An 18,536-nucleotide genomic window follows, 5' to 3' on the forward strand; every position below is an offset into this window, starting at 1 on the left:
GGCGCCTGAGCCGCCCGTCAGTCCAGAGGCGCCTGAGCCGCCCGTCAGTCCAGAGGCGCCTGAGCCGCCCGTCAGTCTGGAGCCACCCGTCAGTCCGGAGCCGCACCTCAGTCCGGAGCCGCTCCTCAGTCCGGAGCCGCCCCTCAGTCCAGAGGCTCCTCAGTCCAGTGGGGCCCTTTATTAGGGTTCCCAGTTCAAGGTTGGGGGCGAGGGTCGCCGCTCCAAAGAGGTCACTGAAGCGGGTAATGACTATGGTGGAGTGGGGTCCACGTCCCACGCCAGAGCCGCCACCGTGGACAGATGCCCACCCAGACCCTCCCCTATAGGTTTAGGTTTTGCGGCCGGAGTCCGCACCTTGGGGGGGGGGGGGGGGGGGTACTGTCACGCCCTGACCATAGTTTGCTGTGTATGTTTCTATGTTTTGTTTGGTCAGGGTGTGATCTGAGTGGGCATTCTATGTTGTTTGTCTAGTTTGTCTATTTCTATGTGTTTGGCCTGATATGGTTCTCAATCAGAGGCAGGTGTTTGTCATTGTCTCTGATTGGGAGCCATATTTAGGTAGCCTGTTTTGTATTGTGGGTGATTGTTCCTGTTTGTGTGTTCCTGTGTTTGTGTTGTTACTTTACGGGACTGTTTCGTCTTCGTTCGTTTATTCGTTATTTTGATGTTTCAAGTATTCACATTAAAATGGATACTCACCACGCTGCATCTTGGTCCGACATTTCTTATTCCTCGTCAGAGGAGGACGAAGAATTCCGTTACAGTACTGAACCCCAGTAGATTATTTCTTAACAGTTGTTGAGTTTTAGTGAGTAGCACTGCTTTCTGTTCATGAGCATAAGCAGGGAAACATAGACCCAAAACAGATTACCACCAGGAGTCATAGTGAGCTGAAAAAGATTCAATAAACTGTGGTGCTTTGCCGACAAGTAACATAAACAAATGTAGAAATATTGTGTGTTACAAGACCTTTTCTGGACCAATATCTGATATGCCGTCATAACATAAACAACGTGAATAAAAACAACTGTAGCTAACTGAAAGCGGCCTGTCCTCTGTGTGAGAATCATTGAGTCCAGTACCCTGACTGTATGACATGAAGCCGGGGCACCCATCGGCCATCAGGGACCCCACTCTGAGCTATGAGCTACAGCAGTGGACTCTCAAGAGACCCACCATGTTTCAAAAAAGCACCTAATGTCCAGTCTTAAGGAGTTATCTTTAACGGTAGCTAAGTTTTGCTGAACATCTCAAGACAATACACATGACTAGGGCCTATAGCCAACATGTCTTAATAGTGGCGAGCTAAACAGCTAACAGGGGATGTTGTAGGCTACTTTGTAAACGGTATTGTAAATGGCACAATACGACGTACCTCATATAGACCTGACCAAGGTGTCCACTGGTCATTGGCACCACTACTTTAGGTCTCCACTGGTCACTGCACTGTCTTGGGCAGAGAGAACTCAAGATGTGGCTGAGCCTTGCTTAACAGCTCTCTGAAGTGGACAAGGGCTATTGGATAGGCAAATTATACTTTGACATGGGCCATCAACTGGAGTTATTGGGATTGAATGATGTCCAGTGTGCAGATATAAATTCTATTCCACGAATTATGCAATGTGCCCAGCATGTTGTTGTGTTTGTGTGTGACTGAGATCACACCTGAATGCTGGTCTACGTGCTTCTTGAGATGCCCTAGTGTGCGGCCTACTGATTGAAAAACATGTATATGTTGAATTGCATACAAGCGTAATAATCAATTTGATATTTCAAAATCAGTTACAATGAGCATTTACCATAATCCTCAATTGAATTGAAAATATATTAAAATAGAAAACAGCATGTTTTAAATGAAAATGTGATTTAAAAAAATGTAACTATACATTTGTCATTAAGTTAAAAAGTTTAAAAGAAAAGTAAAAGTGGAAAGAACATTATGTTCAACGGGACTGTCAAGGTTATATTGAGAATGCATACCTATTGCGTAACAAAATGAGAGGACCAGCCGAACGATTAGGGGATATCTAAATTCAAATCCTCCCTCCGTTCGCTACTTGTGACTGGGTGGCGTCCATGTCAGTCAAGAGGAAGGGGTGCTGCTAATTTCTATGTGCCTGTAATGTCAATTTGGGTCTCAGATTGCATCCCCGTGTTTTGGTGTTAGGGCATCCTCACTCTTCTCCTAACGCAGAAGACAGACATACGCACACAGTGGATGTCGTAGGACGCGGCGTGAGAGTAGCATAATATTATTTTAATTGAAACGACACTGAAAGTACACATACCTACTGGCATCTCTCCTACCGGAGAGACCAGACCAGGAGCATCCGTTCACTTTTCCACGGTAGGCTATTGTAGACGGCTATATGCTGCCTAGTCTGTTGTAGTGAAGGTACTGACAGCGCAAGGCACCAACAACTTTTTAAATACATTTTTCAACGGTAACTTTTACATTTTGGAACAACGGACCTCGCGGATTTCATGTTCACTTGACAGAAGAAAATAGTCTGCTTACATTTTTAACATACCGAACTTGTTGAACTCATCATCAGCTTTGAAATATGTTCAGTAAGTGTTTGGTCACATTCGTGCATTTCTCAATTCTGGTGCGTGTGTTGATGGCCCATGAATGTAAGCCCTGTGATATCCGGACGTGTCCGCCGAAAGCCTGCGATAGCGGCCGGACTCTAGCCAAGGACCCGTGCGGATGCTGCGACCAGTGTAGCCGGCTGGAGTGGGAGCCGTGCGGCGGCAAGGACTGGGAACTGGGCTACTGCGCCTTGGGACTAACCTGCGCGGCTGTCAGCCAAAAGGGAGCTGTAACGCTCCCTGATATAGGAGTTTGTAAAGGTGCGTAGCCTATGTCTAAAATAAGACTTGCATCACTTTATGAATAAAGTAGTCCCAATTAAATGTTGGTATTGTTTCCCATTCTGAAATTTTGAGCATAACCTAGAGTGGCAAAACATATCTTAATTTTACAGTAAGGCTACTAGGAAATAATTTCTTATTGATTGATGGAAGAATAGGAGGTTTGGCTTTGAGGTTCCAACAACACGATTGTTCATCAAGATCACTCTCAGCTCAGGGCATAAAAGTTTAATCTCCGTAGTAAGTGATTATTGTCATTTGGCTTGGCTACACTACAGTGTGCCAGCCAGTTCATGATTCCATTGACTGTGCTGTGTTGACATTGTCTCTCTTCTCAGTGGGTTGGTTGGACCAGATTTCAAGGTTTAAGTAGCTCTTGACTGCCAACAGAGGACGTCTCATGTTAGATAGACTGTTCACTTTCCCCATTTAAACTCCAGCTCTCTTCGCTTGCAGGCATGACAATAGGTTTGGCAACAGCTTTGGCAGCATGCCTCCACGTCAGTCTTATTAGAGTTCAGACTTTACTGCCAGAGCCCAACCTGACATCTCTAAAAAGTAATTGAATTGAGATTAAACAAAAATTAATATTTAAAAAGCATTTGCGGCTTAACAATGGGAAATGTGTTGACTGTAACTGTGCATGTACACTTCAAGTACTCTGTCTTAATTTGATCCTGAAACAGATTGGCTGTCCTTGTAGAAAGTGTTTTGCTGTGATGTGGCTGCACAATCAGTGGGCCTGTGATGTGGCTCTGAGGGCTCCCTTGGGGTCAAGGCAAAATTGCAAAGGCCATTGGCAGATTTATCTGAATGACCTTACCATGAATCACACTGTAGTGTCCCTGCCTTCCCTCCTATCAGACCCATGTCCTATACCAGTTGTATACTAACAGTCTATAAAGCTGTTGTGCACATGATATCCCTGGCTCCCAGGAAGATTATACTCTAGAGGCTGGCTCTCTAAATCTCTTATAGGGCCTCTAGGCTACCCATCCATCACCATTGTGTGTGTGTGTGTGTGTGTGTGTGTGTGTGTGTGTGTGTGTGTGTGTGTGTGTGTGTGTGTGTGTGTGTGTGTGTGTGTGTGTGTGTGTGTGTGTGTGTGTGTGTGTGTGTGTGTGTGTGTGTGTGTGTGTGTGTGTGTGTGTGTGCGTGCGTGCGTGTGTGCGTGCGTGCAGGCGTGCATGTGTTCTAGCCAAGATTAGCTCTTCACACAGTTGGTGAGGGAGAACAGGAGTTTCCCCCTGAGAGAGGTGGGCATGGGGCATGGTCAGGATCACTTCAAACACAGTCAGTCCCTCACCTGGTCTCTATCCAGACTGAAATAAAGGGATTGCATGGGACTGACATTACCAGAGGTGAGAGAAAGCAGTCCCACGTTGGGGCCGGATCTACATGACCCTGCCCTCCATCATCACGTTGTGGGGTCTGGAGGTCTGGAGGTCTCCGACAGCAGGGTGTCCCAGGAGACAGTGTCCCTGATTGGGCTTTATTTAAGGTTGTTCTCAGAGGCCTTAATCCCCTTTCATACCCCCAGTTACTTCCTCTGTCAAATTAACAACTTTGAATGGGTCCATGTGAATGGCTTCCATGATTGAGTCGTGCCTCTGGTCCCTTAGCGGTGGGCCCCAGCACATGCACGTGGCCCCCCAGCAGAGTTGGCTGGGTGCGGGTAAATAAACACCTCACAGGGCCCAGGTTGATCCGGGATTTCCCTCCCATGCCAGGGGTAGGGTATTAAAGTGGTTGGGTCGCATTCAGGAGTAGGGGGTTTCCGCTTGCTGATCCCTGCTTCTCTCTCTGCTCCTTGTTCTGGGTGGTCAATATGGAAGAGTGATAGAGGTCGAAGGAAGTAGACCAAGTATTCATGTGATGTCTGTAGTTGACAAACGTGTACATTCAATGAGAAAATATTTGGTACAATTGATATTGAACAGAATGCAAAATATCCAGTGTAAGTGTAAGCTTATGACGACTTTTGGACTGGATTTGCATACTGTATATTAAGTGCAGTCATTTGAAGGACAGTTTTCACCTTAAAATCAAATCAAATCAAATTGTATTTGTCACATGCACCGAATACAACAGGTACAGTGAAATGCTTGCAGTTTTGCAGTTTTAAGAAAGTAATTACTGAAATAAACTGAAGATAAAGAAATTCTAATAATGAAGATGAAAAATACAAAAATAGCTAATAGTTAAGGAGCAACAATAAAATAACAGTAACGAGGCTATATACAGGGGGTAACGGTACAGGGTCAATGTGTGGGGCACCGGTTAGTCGAGGTAATTGAGGTAATAATGTACATGTAGGTAGAGGTAAAGTGACTATGCAAGGATAATAAACAGAGAGTAGCAGCGGCGTAAAAATGGGGGTGGGATGGGGGGACAATGCAAATAGTCTAGGTAGCCATTTCATTAGCTGTTCAGGATACTTCTGGTTTGGAGGTAGAAGCTGTTAAGAAGCCTTTTGGACCTAGACTTGGCACTGCGGTACTGCTTGCCGTGCGGTAGCAGAGAGAACAGTCTATGACTAGGGTGGCTGGAGTCTTTGTCAATTTTTAGGGCCTTCCTCTGACACTGCCTGGTATACAGGTCCTGGATGGCACGAAGCTTGGCCCCAGTGATGTACTGGGCCACACGCACAACCCTCTGTAGTCCGTTACGGTCGGATGCCGAGCAGTTGCCATACCAGGCAGTGATGCAACCAGTCAGGATGCTCTCAATGGTGCAGCTGTATAATTTTTGAGGATCTGAGGACCCATGCCAAATCTTTTCAGTCTCCTGAGGGGGAATAGGCATTGTCGTGCCCTCTTCACGACTGTCTTGGTGTGTTTGGACCATGATAATTTGTTGGTTATGTGGACACCAAGGAACTTGAAGCTTTCAACCTGCTCCACTACAGCCCCGTCGATGAGAATGGGGGCGTGCTCGGTCCTCCTTTTCCTATAGTCCACAATCATCTTCTTTGTCTTGATCACGTTGAGAGAGAGGTTGTTATCCTGGCACCACACTGCTAGTTCTCTGACCTCCTCCCTATAGGATGTCTCATCGCTGTTGGTGATCAGGCCTACCAGTGTTGTGTCGTCGGCAAACTTAATGATGGTGTTAGAGTCGTGCTTTGCCATGCAGTCATGGGTGAACAGGGAGTACAGGAGGGGACTAAGGACGCACCACTGAGGGGCCCCCGTGTTGAGGATCAGCGTGGCAGATGTGTTGTTACCTACCCTTACCAACTGGGGGCGGCCCGTCAGGAAGTCCAGGATCTAGTTGCAGAGGGAGATGTTTAGTCCCAGGGTCCTTAGCTTAGTGATGGGCTTTGAGGGCGCTGAGCTGTACTCAATGAATAGCATTCTCACATAGGTGTTCCTTTTGTCCAGGTGGGAAAGGGCAGTGTGGAGTGCAATAGAGATTGCATCATCTGTGGATTTGTTGGGGTCGGTATGCAAATTGGAGTGGGTCTAGGGTTTCTGGGATAATGGTGTTGATGTGAGACTTGACCCGCTTTTCAAAGCACTTCATGACTACGGACGTGAGTACTACGGGTCTGTAGTCATTTAGGCAGGTTACCTTGGTGTTCTTGGGCACAAGGACTATGGTGGTCTGCTTGAAACATGTTGGTATTACAGACTCGCGAGGGACAGGTTGAAAATGTCAGTGAAGACACTTGCCAGTTGGTCAGTGCATGCTCGGAGTACACATCCTGGTAATCCGTCTGGCTCTGTAGCTTTGTGAATGTTGACCTGTTTAAAGGTCTTACTCACATCGGCTATGGAGAGCGTAATCACACAGTCATCCGGAACAGCTCTCATGCATGCTTCAGTGTTGCTTGCCTCAAAGCGAGCATAGAAGTTATTTAGCTCGTCTGGTAGACTTGTGTCACTGAGCAGCTCGCGGCTGGGCTTCCCTTTGTAGTCCGTAATGGTTTGCAAGCCCTGCCACATCCAACGAACGTTGGAACCGGTGTAGTACGATTCAATCTTAGTCCTGTATTGTCGCTTTGCCTGTTTGATGGTTCGTCAGAGGGCATAGCGGGATCCGGGTTAAAGTCCCGCTCTTTGAAAGTGGCAGCTCTGCCCTTTAGCTCAGTGCGGATGTTGCCTGTAATCCATGACTTCTGGTTGGGGTATGTACGTACCGTCACTGTGGGGACGATGTCATCGATGCACTTATTGATGAAGCCAGTGACTGATGTGGTGTACTCCTCAATGCCATCGGAAGAATCCCCGAACATATTCCAGTCTGTGCTGGTAAAGCAGTCCTGTAGCTTAACATCCGTGTCATCTGACAACTTCCTTATTGAGCGAGTCACTGGTGCTTCCTGCTTTAGTTTTTGCTTGTAAGCAGGAATCAGTAGTATAGAGTTATGGTCAGATTTGCCAAATGGAGGGCGAGGGAGGGCTTTGTATGCATCTCTGTGTGTGGAGTAAAGGTGGTCTAGAGTTTTTTTCCCTCTGGTTGCACATTTAACAATAAAGTGGTTGTTTATTGTTATGACAGCTGTGATTAGGGAAAGTTGCCTGTGAATCCAAACACATAGATAACTAACTTCACCCCCAAAGGGTATTGCACCACTTGAGTGATATCAATGTTTGGCCAGGGTGTTTTTGTTTTAGCTGTCTCACTGCCCCATCTTCTCTCTTCAAAGCTCCCACCTTCTCCAGAGCATTTACATACCACCTCACAGAATGTCTGTCCTCAAGAGCACTGCGTCTTGTCCAGTACTTCTTCACATGCTGTCCACTTCCCTCTTCCTCTAGCATTATCTAATATTTCAAACACTTCCTTTTTAGCCCGCTATCAGCCACAGGGTCTCAGAGGTCAACTTTCCCATCGCAGCTTCAGATGCCAAGACAAGCAGTCTCCATGGCTGAGAGGACTCCCCCAGAGACCCAGCTGTGATCCAAGCCCTGGCCAGAGTCAGAGCAGGACCAGGCCAGGCCAGCTAAGTGGGGTCATATCACAGCCAGGGGGTCAACCTAATCATTAGCTACAGTAATTAAAGGTTCACCCCCCCCCCCCCCCCCATCCTCTCATTATGCTTTGTCTACCTCCTGCCTCCAACTCCTGAAGCATCCCACAGACTCAGACCCCCAGCGTCAATGAATGCCGCGTACAAATACTCTCCTAGGCACAGAAAGTACAAATACTCTCCTAGGCACAGAAAAGTACAAATACTCTCCTAGGCACAGAAAAGTACAAATACTCTCCTAGGCACAGAAAAGCTCAGAGATAGAAAAACGTTGGAGGTGCGGATCATTTAAAAGTGACAGGAAATGAGGAAGAGTTTTGGCGAGGCAGTAGAGGTCTGTTTGAAAAGCTTGTCCTTTCTCTCTACCAGCTGGCTGGTCTACCCAGGCTGCCTGATAGACAGAGGAGTTTTCTATGAGATGACATTTCAAGGCCAAGCCAAAGTTAATATGGGTAGTGGGTACCTCTTCCTCCCCCCTCTACTCTCCCCAATGTCTCAGCTGGTTTAGCTCATAGGGACCATGACTGTTTGCCACCCAATATTTAACTCTGGAAATAATCACTTTTAGAGTCTCTGAAAAATATTCTGTTTGGCCATATTCACATTTTGAGCTGCAGAATTAACACCTCAGAGAGGGCCATGGGTTAGTCTGGGTGACCACTATAGGCTACATACAGAGAGCTCTACTTCAAGGACCACTTCTGAAAGGAATAGCAGTTCATCCCTGTTTTCCCTCAACATCTAATAACACAATTCTATGTTTCTTATTAATAAATTAACAACGTGATTTTTCTTAAGTATTTTCTACACGTTTCATTCATACACCATCATATTTAATGAATCATCAATGCATTGTCTCCTGGCCCATAGGACAGTATGAAAGCAAGGCCTCCCTTTCTGAAAGAAAATAATGAAAAGTATACCCATCGCAGCTCAATGAAAAGTATACCCATGGCACCGCTCAGGCGCTCATTTTCTACAACAGTTCTAAATGTGTCTGTGAGACAAGCCAGAATATTTTGATAAGCAGTAATCAAGTCTTTACGTTGTTGATTGAGGCCCAGGGGCTAAGCCGTTGGAGGGAGAGGAGAGGAGCAGAGCACTGTGCTGTGGCTTGTTCTGTTTGAGCCTGTTTACTCTGTGGCAGGCAACACTGCATCAGGCATGAACAGAGCCACCCTGTGGGGGTCCCTGAGGAGCAGAAAGGGGGGCTCGCTCCGGCAGCTGACGTGGTGGGTCTTCTGATCCCAGGGGTTTGGTGGTAATTAAGCCACATGGTGAGAGGGGCCCTGTCTCCCCTCCACACTCCACCCACCATTGTCATTAGATGTGTTTGTGTAGAGCTCAGCCTGGAGGAGCTGGGTCATTCCACGAAATCAGTCCCTTTTGGTTAGTGAATTATTCATTTCACATAATTGTAACATTCTGTCATGATGAGCACATGTTCACCTTAATAAAAACATGTTTTCCCATCTCAAGAGGTTAAATAAATAAAATGCTACTGTAAGTGACTATTAACTGTCAAATAAAGTAACAGGGTTGACCGTAATACATGGTTGACCGTAACAGGGTTGACCTTAACAGGGTTGACCGTAACAGGGTTGGCGATTTCATCTTAAATCATCCATAAATCCCCTTATGACGGGGGGAATGGAAGCTTGTTGTGTGCAACAGGGGGGAATTTAAAAAATATATATATTACATTTCTAGGGTAACAAAACACCAGAAAATGGCTAAAAAGAATATAACCAGCTCACCTGCTTTTACACCATGATTTGACTATCAGATGTTCAATGTTTCTTATGTAATAAATAATAATAAAAAATAATAGTATCACCGTATTAAAATAAGAGTTCAGTTCACATAACAAGGTTCACCTTAAAATGAGTGACAGGTACTTTTTTTTAACCTTAAAATGAAACACTAATCACATGGTTTGGCATGGGCCATGGTGGTGGCACACAGAGAGCAGAGGAGGAATCAGGACAGCCAGCAGAGGGGAACCCTGGGAGGGCCCTTCGCTGTGGAACAAAAGCAAACACATCAGCTCAACAGCGGTGTTATGGCACGATATGCAGGGCAGGAACAGATCAGGGAGGGATGGCTGATGCAGCCCAGGCACCACTATGCTGCGCTGGGTCGCTCTGATGCAGCCCAGGCCCCACTATGCTGCGCTGGGTCGCTCTGATGCAGCCCAGGCCCCACTATGCTGCGCTGAGTCGCTCTGATGCAGCCCAGGCCCCACTATGCTGCACTGGGTCGCTCTGATGCAGCCCAGGCCCCACTATGCTGCGCTGGGTCGTTCTGATGCAGCCCAGGCCCCACTATGCTGCGCTGGGTCGCTCTGATGCAGCCCAGGCCCCACTACGCTGTGCTGGATCGCTCTGATGATGCTTCTCTTCTAGTTCTCTCCTCTCCTCTAATATCACGTTTCCTCTTCTCCACAGTTATGCCTGACAGCCCGGAGGCTGGGTTGGAGGATGAGCGCTGCCCCCTGCAGACGGGCTGTGACAGAGCGGGGGCCATGTGTGTGTGTGACGCTCGTCAATCCTGCCTGGGCTCCTTCTCCTACCCTGACATGGAATCCTGTATGAGGGCCGGCAAGACAGGTGAGTCTCCCACAACTAGCAGTCAGGAGCAAAGAATGCAATCCTTTGAACGTTGCTAATCCGTATCAGATGTTGAACGCTGGTGACTAACGCTAGGAACATATCTTAGTGATGACACACAAGCTCAGGCTTTGCATGAGGGTGCCCCAGCGTGGATCTATGTGGTGCTATTGTCAGTGACTCATGATGACTGACTATGTCCTGTCCCCTCTTCTCTTTCTTTTAGAGAGCCGTAGACATGAGCACCGGGACAGGCACAGGGAGAAGTTTGTGGGCCCCTCCAACCCAGCCTGCATGTTTTCTGGGTGCAACCTGACAGGACAGGGCTGTGTGTGTGAGTCCCAGAGCTGCCACCACCACTTCGCCTACATCAACCGCAGCCAGTGCCAGGAGGCCGCAGGTAACCTTGAACTAACCTAAAACTAACTCAAAACTAACCAACAACTGCTCAAGTCATATTGCAGAAAGTGGGCTGATACAGTGAACAAAATGTAGATTCAGATTCAAAAACAGATCTGACCTTTTTTATCCTACAAAATCCTTGTATTGCTGTTTTACACAATCTCTATTTGAGTTGATCTCAGCTTATTAAGCATATGTGGTAATAGTGATAGGCATCTACCCTAATATTTACGTAGAGTCATGTGCTACCTGACTCATACAGTACAGCGAGTCAGCACAACCTGTGAAAAATCACAGAGGTGTAGTAGACAACCAGTCAGTCTATTTCAAAGTCCTTTCCATGCCAACACTGAGACAGACAGAAAGGCAGAGAGAAGTTATATTATGAGGAGAATGCACTGTGGAAATATGAAGTGTTATAAATCTGCTTACACAGTGTTCAGGCTGTAAAGTGTAACAGTATAGTGTGCTGGCTGAAGGCTGTCCCTGTCCAGGGTTAAAGCCCTGAGTGAGGAGAAAGATGGAACTCCACAGAGCTCAGGTACCAGAGTGACGATTATGGGCTGTTTGTTTAAATGTGGTTCATAGAGAGGCCAAGTGTAAGTATCCATGTAGCTGACTCTCTGACTGTTACTTCTAAGTGAGAATTGTTATTAAGGTGGGTTCTATTTCGCCCCTTTGACAGAACTGAGAGAGATGCATGAAGCCAATATGGCAGCTCTCTCTGTACGTATGAAGAACATTGGTCTCATTGAAAAAGTGCCAGTGAGTGAACTCAGAGACTCTCTCTGTCTCGCTGTGTTAGTTATCATTAGTTGCTTTATAATACTATACAGCCACATTGTGCCAGAAGGCTGGACTCGCGTCAGTATACTGAGCACATATGTTCAGCATAGGAGGCCCAATTCCATGTTTTTTATTCATATTTTTATTATCGTTTTTTAACTCTGCATCGTTGGGAAGGGCTCGTAAGCAAACATTTCACGGTAAAGTCTACACCTGTTGTATTCATCGCATGTGACAAATACAATTTGATTTGATTTGACTAGATCCAGAACTAAAAAGTTTGTTTTAGATTTGCCACATCAGATTATGTTTGTACTTTCATTCTTTTTTTTTATTGGATCATTCAGTTGGGAAATGGCGAAAATCTGCTGTTGCAAATTGGTATAATTCCTGATAATATAATGATGTATGGGGTAGAGCAGCCAGTGTAGCTGTAGTACTGTAGCTGGCGACGTGCCATAGAGGCCTATCTGAGGTTATTAGATCTACAAAGAAATGTTGGGGTTGTTACAGAGCATTTACAGTCCCTTGGCTGTGTATTTGGATATTTCTCCTAAGCCAAATTTGATCAGTAAATCCCTCTAGACATGTGGGAAACTGTGCTCACATTGTATTGTTGAGAGAGAGTGTCATTAGCTTCTCCTGTGTCACTATGAAAAATATACACTAGTCGACTGCTGCATTTCGCAACTTCCCGTCGTCAAGGGCAGCCAAGAGAGGACGACAGCGTGAAATGACAACACTGAAAACAGTAAACAACATTTTTTAGCAGCCAGGGTTTTCACCACTCCTCATACACCCTTCCAACAGCCGCTCATCAAGTAACGGGTTTATTTGTGTGTGTGTGTGTGTGTGTGTGTGTGTGTGTGTGTGTGTGTGTGTGTGTGTGTGTGTGTGTGTGTGTGTGTGTGTGTGTGTGTGTGTGTGTGTGTGTGTGTGTGTGTGTGTGTGTGTGTGTGTGTGTGTGTGTGTGTGTGTGTGTTCAAGGCAGTCATAATTAACTTGTTTTGTCTGACTGGCTTGGTGGAGATCTTGCTGTCTGTCGTCAGTGCTTTTTTTGAATGAATAACCCTGGTTGCAGTGCTCCTGCTAGCATAGTGGCAGGAACTTTAGAGGGGTCGTGGGCCTACCCATCTCACCAAGTAGTGCTTTAGCTCGGTATGAATGTGTCCGTTAGCATGTGATGTCTAAATATAATATAAGCTCTGGTTTTGCTGCATGAGATTTACAGTGATTTCGACACCTCTTCACACGCAGTTGAAGAAGAAAGCAAAATTATTGCCAGTACATTAAGAACTTTTTCAGCCCTGTATTTGAACACTACATCCTCTGTCTGTACATTTACATATGGTAGTGGTTTGGGACTGGCTCTTCATGTTCAGATTGTAGAGTAGCCTTCTGAGTCGGGCCGACCGTCCTGACTGCTGTTCCTGTTTACTGTTTGTTTGAAGACTTGGGGCGCAAACGTCATTTGCTACTTCACTGTCTGCAGCGCTTGATCACCAACAGTCATCTCTTAGTATCTGTAAAGGTTCTCTATATATGTACTTTCCGCATGCTGACACACGTTGTTGGACTTCAAAAGGCGGTCAATGTCATGATAGGTGCGTTGAGGTGACATTGACACAGGCACCATGTGTCACTAAGGAGGAAGTATTAGACAGAATCTCTGAGGATTGATCAGATTAGTGGAAAAGAAGGAGGCCAGGCCAGGCCAGGGAGCCAGCTAGGAAGCTGGCTAGGGGTAGTCAGGGAAGCCATCTTAACAAGATATTTGTGTCAAGTGCATAAAATGGCCTGGGGTCTCTGCTTAGTTCTCCGGCCCGGTGTGTGCTTTTATGACTTTGATGAATGATAAGGCTTTAAGCTGCTGTGCACAAGGAGTTTCCCGATGTGGCCTTCAGAAGAGGACTTGTTCTGTAGCTACTAATACTTTGATTTGATTCATGTTGCTCATATGACGTAATATTGTAATGGCCTACAGAGAGCAGATCTGGGAAAACGGAAGGTGGGTGTAATCCGTTGGGTTGTTTTGCACAACTACTGTATAGCACGTTACATCAATGTACTTTAAACTTTAAACTCCCAACCATGGGCTGGTCCTCATGGCTAACCTCAGAAGGTTAATATGGGTGAAATGCAGTTATATACTCTACCAGTCCAAGGTTTGGACACACCTGCTCATTCAAGGGTTTTTCTTTATTTTTACTATTTTCTACATTGCAGAATAATAGTAAAAACATCAAAACTATGAAATAACACATGGAATCATGGAGTAACCAAAAAAGTGTTAAACAACTCTAAATATATTTTAGATAAATATATTTTAGATTTTAGATTCTTCAAAGTAGCCACCCTTTGCCTTGATGACAGCTTTGCACACTCTTGGCATTCTCTCAACCAGCTTCAGCTGGAATAATTTTCCAACAGTCTTGAAGGAGTTCCCACATATGCTGAGCACTTGTTGGCTGCTTTTTTTTCACTCTGCGGTCCAACTCATCCCAAACCATCTCAATTGGGTTGAGGTCAGTGGTGATTGTGGAGGCCAGGTCATCTGATGCAGCACTCCATCCCTCTCCTTCTTGGTCAAATAGCCCTTACGCAGCCTGGAGGTGTGTTGGGTCATTGTCTTGTTGGAAAACAAATGATAGTCCCACTAAGCGCAAACCAGATGGGATGGCGTATCGCTGCAGAATGCTGTGATAGCAATGCTGGTTAAGTGTGCCTTGAATTCTACATTAATCACTGACAGTGTCCCCAGCAAAGCACACCCCACATCATCACACCTCCTACTCCATTCTTCACGGTGAGAACCACACATGCGGAGGTCATCTGTTCACCAACTCTGCGTCTCACAAAGACACAACGGTTGGAACCAAAATCTCAAATTTGGACCCATCAGACCAAGTACAGATTTCCACCGGTCTAATGTCCATTGCTCGTGTTACTTGGCCCAAGCAAGTCTCTTCTTCTTATTGGTGTCCTTTAGTAGTGGTTTCTTTGCAGCAATGCGACCATGAAGACCTGATTCACGCAGCCTCCTCTGAACAGTTGATGTTGAGATGTCTGTTACTTGAACTCTGTGAAGCATTTATTTGGGCTGCAATCTGAGGCTGGTAACTCTAATGAGCTTATCCTCTGCAGCAGAGGTAACTCTGGGTAATCCTTTCCTGTGGAGGTCCTCATGAGAGCCAGTTTCATCATAGCGCTTGATGGTTTTTGCAACTGCACTTGAAGAAAGTTTCAAAGTTCTTGAAATTTTCCGTATTGACTGACCTTCATGTCTTGAATAATGATGGACTGTTGTTTCTCTTTGCTTATTTGATCTGTTCTTGCCATAATATGGACTTGGTCTTTTACAGATTAGGTTTATTTTCCTAATACCAACCTTACCTTGTCACAACACAACTGATTGGTTCAAACACATTAAGAAGGAAAGAAATTCCACAAATTCCGCAAAGGCACACTGTCACGTTCCTGACCTGTTTTCCTTTGTTTTGTATTCATTTTAGTTGGTCAGGGCGTGAGTTGGGTGGGTTTGTCTATGTTTGTATTTCTATGTGGGGTTTTGTGTTCGGCCTGGTATGATTCTCAATTAGAGACAGGTGTGTATTGTTTGTCTCTAATTGAGAGTCATACAAAGGCAGCCAGGGTTTCACTGGTGTTTTGTGGGTGTTTGTTCCTGTGTCCTCACAGGACAGTTGAAGGTTAGTCACGTTTGTTGTTTGGTAGTTTGTAGTGTCTTGTTTGCTGTTTTTCATTAAAAGATGGCTTATTTCCCTCAATCCGCATCTTGGTCCTATCCATGCTCCTTCTCGTCTAAGGGGGAGAACAACATTGACTGCCTTTACAGAAACACCCACCACAACAGGACCAAGCGGATTGAGGAGAGAGAAAAGGAACTAAGGCACTGGACACAGGAGGAATGGTCTTGGGAGATCATGGACGGAAAAGGACCCTGGGGAAGGGTTGGAGAGAATCACCGCTCTCGGGAGGTGAAGAAGGCAGCCACAGCCCAGGAGCGGTGGATTGAGGAGGCAGCACGTATGAGAGGCTGGAAGCCCGAGAGGCTCACCCAAAAATTTCTTGGGGGGGGGGCTAAAGGGGAGTGTGGCGAAGCCGGGTTGGATACCTGAGCCAACTCCCCGGGCTTGCCGTGGAGTAAGAGGGCGTCGTACTGGTCAGACACCGTGTTATGCGGTGAAGCGCACGGTGTCCCCAGTACGCGTGCTTAGCCCAGTGCGGGCTATTCCACCTTGCCGCACTGGGAGGGCTAGGTTGGGCATCGAGCCGGATGCCATGAAGCCGGCCCAACGTATCTGGCCTCCAGTACGTCTCCTCGGGCCGGCGTACATGGCACCAGCCTTACAGGTGGTGTCCCCGGTTCGCCTGCATAGCCCAGTGCGGGCTATTCCACCTCGCCGCACTGGCAGGGCTACGGGGTCCATTCAACCTGGTAAGGTTGGGGAGGCTCGGTGCTCAAGAGCACGTGTCCTCCTTCACGGTCCGGTATATCCGGCGCCACCTTCCCACCCCAGCTCAGTACCACCAGTGCCTACACCACGCACCAGGCTTCCAGTGCATCTCCAGAGCCCTGTTCCTCTTCCACGTACTCTCCCTATGGTGCGTGTCTCCAGCCCGGTGCCTCCAGTTCCGGCACCACGCACCAAGCCTCCTGTGCGTCTCCAGAGCCCTGGACGCACTGTTCCTTCTCCCCGCACTCGCCCTGAGGTGCGTGCCCTCAGCCCGGTACCTCCAGTTCCGGTACCACGCACCAGGCCTAGAGTGCGCCACGAGAGTCCAGTGTGCCCTGTTCCTGTTCCCCGCACTCGCCCTGAGGTGCGTGCCCTCAGCCCGGTACCTCCAGTTCCGGTACCACGCACCAGGCCTATAGTGCGTCTCAGCCGGCCAGAGTCTGCCGTCTGCCCAGCGGTGCCTGAACGGCCCGTCTGCCCAGCGCCGTCTGAGCCATCTGTCTGCCCAGCGCCGTCTGAGCCGTCTGTCTGCCCAGCGCCGTCTGAGCCGTCTGTCTGCCCAGCGCCGTCTGAGCCGTCTGTCTGCCCAGCGCCGTCTGAGCCGTCTGTCTGCCCAGCGCCGTCTGAGCCGTCTGTCTGCCCAGCGCCGTCTGAGCCGTCTGTCTGCCCAGCGCCGTCTGAGCCGTCTGTCTGCCCAGCGCCGTCTGAGCCGTCTGTCTGCCCAGCGCCGTCTGAGCCGTCTGTCTGCCCAGCGCCGTCTGAGCCGTCTGTCTGCCCAGCGCCGTCTGAGCCGTCTGTCTGCCCAGCGCCGTCTGAGCCGTCTGTCTGCCCAGCGCCGTCTGAGCCGTCTGTCTGCCCAGCGCCGTCTGAGCCGTCTGTCTGCCCAGCGCCGTCTGAGCCGTCTGTCTGCCACGAGCCAGTAGAGCCGTCCGTCAGTCAGGAGCTGCCAGAGACGCCCGCCAGTCAGGAGCTGCCATAGACGCCCGCCAGTCAGGAGCTGCCATAGACGCCCGCCAGTCAGGAGCTGCCAGAGACGCCCGCCAGTCAGGAGCTGCCAGAGACGCCCGCCAGTCAGGAGCTGCCAGAGACGCCCGCCAGTCAGGAGCTGCCAGAGACGCCCGCCAGTCAGGAGCTGCCAGAGACGCCCGCCAGTCAGGAGCTGCCAGAGACGCCCGCCAGTCAGGAGCTGCCAGAGACGTCCGACAGTCCGGAGCTGCCCTACAGTCCGGAGCTGCCCTACAGTCCGGAGCTGCCCTACAGTCCGGAGCTGCCGTACAGTCCGGAGCTGCCCTACAGTCCGGAGCTGCCCTACAGTCCGGAGCTGCCACTCAGCCCGGACCTGCCGGAGTCCCTCAGCCAGGACCTGCCGGAGTCCCTCAGCCAGGACCTGCCGCCCCTTATCCCGGTGCTGGTCCTTATCCCGGTGCTGCCCCTTATCCCGGTGCTGCCCCTTGTCCCGGTGCTGCCCCTTGTCCCGGTGCTGCCCCTTGTCCCGGTGCTGCTCCTTGTCCCGGTGCTGCCCCTTGTCCCGGTGCTGCCCCTTGTCCCGGTGCTGCCCCTTGTCCCGGTGCTGCCCCTTATCCCGGTGCTGCCCCTTCATTTAGGTGGGGTTAGTGGGAGGGTGGTCATTGGGAGGGGGATAAAGAAGCGGGGATTGATTATGGTGGGGTGGGGACCTCGTCCACCGCCAGAGCCGCCACCGTGGACAGACGCCCACCCAGACCCTCCCCTAGACTTTGTGCTGGTGCGCCCGGAGTTCGCACCTTAAGGGGGGGTTCTGTCACGTTCCTGACCTGTTTTCCTTTGTTTTGTATTCATTTTAGTTGGTCAGGGCGTGAGTTGGGTGGGTTTGTCTATGTTTGTATTTCTATGTGGGGTTTTGTGTTCGGCCTGGTATGATTCTCAATTAGAGACAGGTGTGTATTGTTTGTCTCTAATTGAGAGTCATACAAAGGCAGCCAGGGTTTCACTGGTGTTTTGTGGGTGTTTGTTCCTGTGTCCTCACAGGACAGTTGAAGGTTAGTCACGTTTGTTGTTTGGTAGTTTGTAGTGTCTTGTTTGCTGTTTTTCATTAAAAGATGGCTTATTTCCCTCAATCCGCATCTTGGTCCTATCCATGCTCCTTCTCGTCTAAGGGGGAGAACAACATTGACTGCCTTTACTTGAAATGCATTCCAGGTGACTACCTCATGAAGCTGGTTGAGAGAATGTCAAGAGTGTGCAAAGCTGTCAACAAGGCAAAGGGTGGCTACATTGAAGAATCTCAAATGTAACATTATTTTGATTTGTTTAACACTTTTTTGGTTACTACATGATTCCATATGTGTTATTTCATAGTATTGATGTCTTCACTGTTATTCTACAATGTAGAAAAACCCTTGACTGAGCAGGTGTGTCCAAACTTTTGACTGGTAC

General features: G+C 48.2%; 1 protein-coding gene across 2 annotated transcripts in view; it reads left to right on the forward strand.

The window, feature by feature from the left end:
* The first annotated feature begins 2,102 nt into the window (after nucleotides 1-2,102).
* LOC129812843 (cysteine-rich motor neuron 1 protein-like) overlaps nucleotides 2,103-18,536 on the forward strand; it is a 59,796-nt gene continuing 43,362 nt past the window's right edge. Inside the window, exons 1-3 of one of the 2 annotated variants that reach the window (XM_055864758.1) lie at nucleotides 2,103-2,853; nucleotides 10,297-10,458; nucleotides 10,685-10,858. In XM_055864758.1, coding sequence (XP_055720733.1) covers nucleotides 2,565-2,853; nucleotides 10,297-10,458; nucleotides 10,685-10,858 — 625 coding nt within the window. In that variant the 5' untranslated portion in view covers nucleotides 2,103-2,564. The remainder of the gene's footprint in view (nucleotides 2,854-10,296; nucleotides 10,459-10,684; nucleotides 10,859-18,536) is intronic. The other variant, XM_055864759.1, reaches the window with a different exon arrangement.

Source organism: Salvelinus fontinalis, chromosome 16, assembly GCF_029448725.1.
Source record: "Salvelinus fontinalis isolate EN_2023a chromosome 16, ASM2944872v1, whole genome shotgun sequence".
Taxonomy (NCBI): Eukaryota; Metazoa; Chordata; class Actinopteri; order Salmoniformes; family Salmonidae; genus Salvelinus; species Salvelinus fontinalis.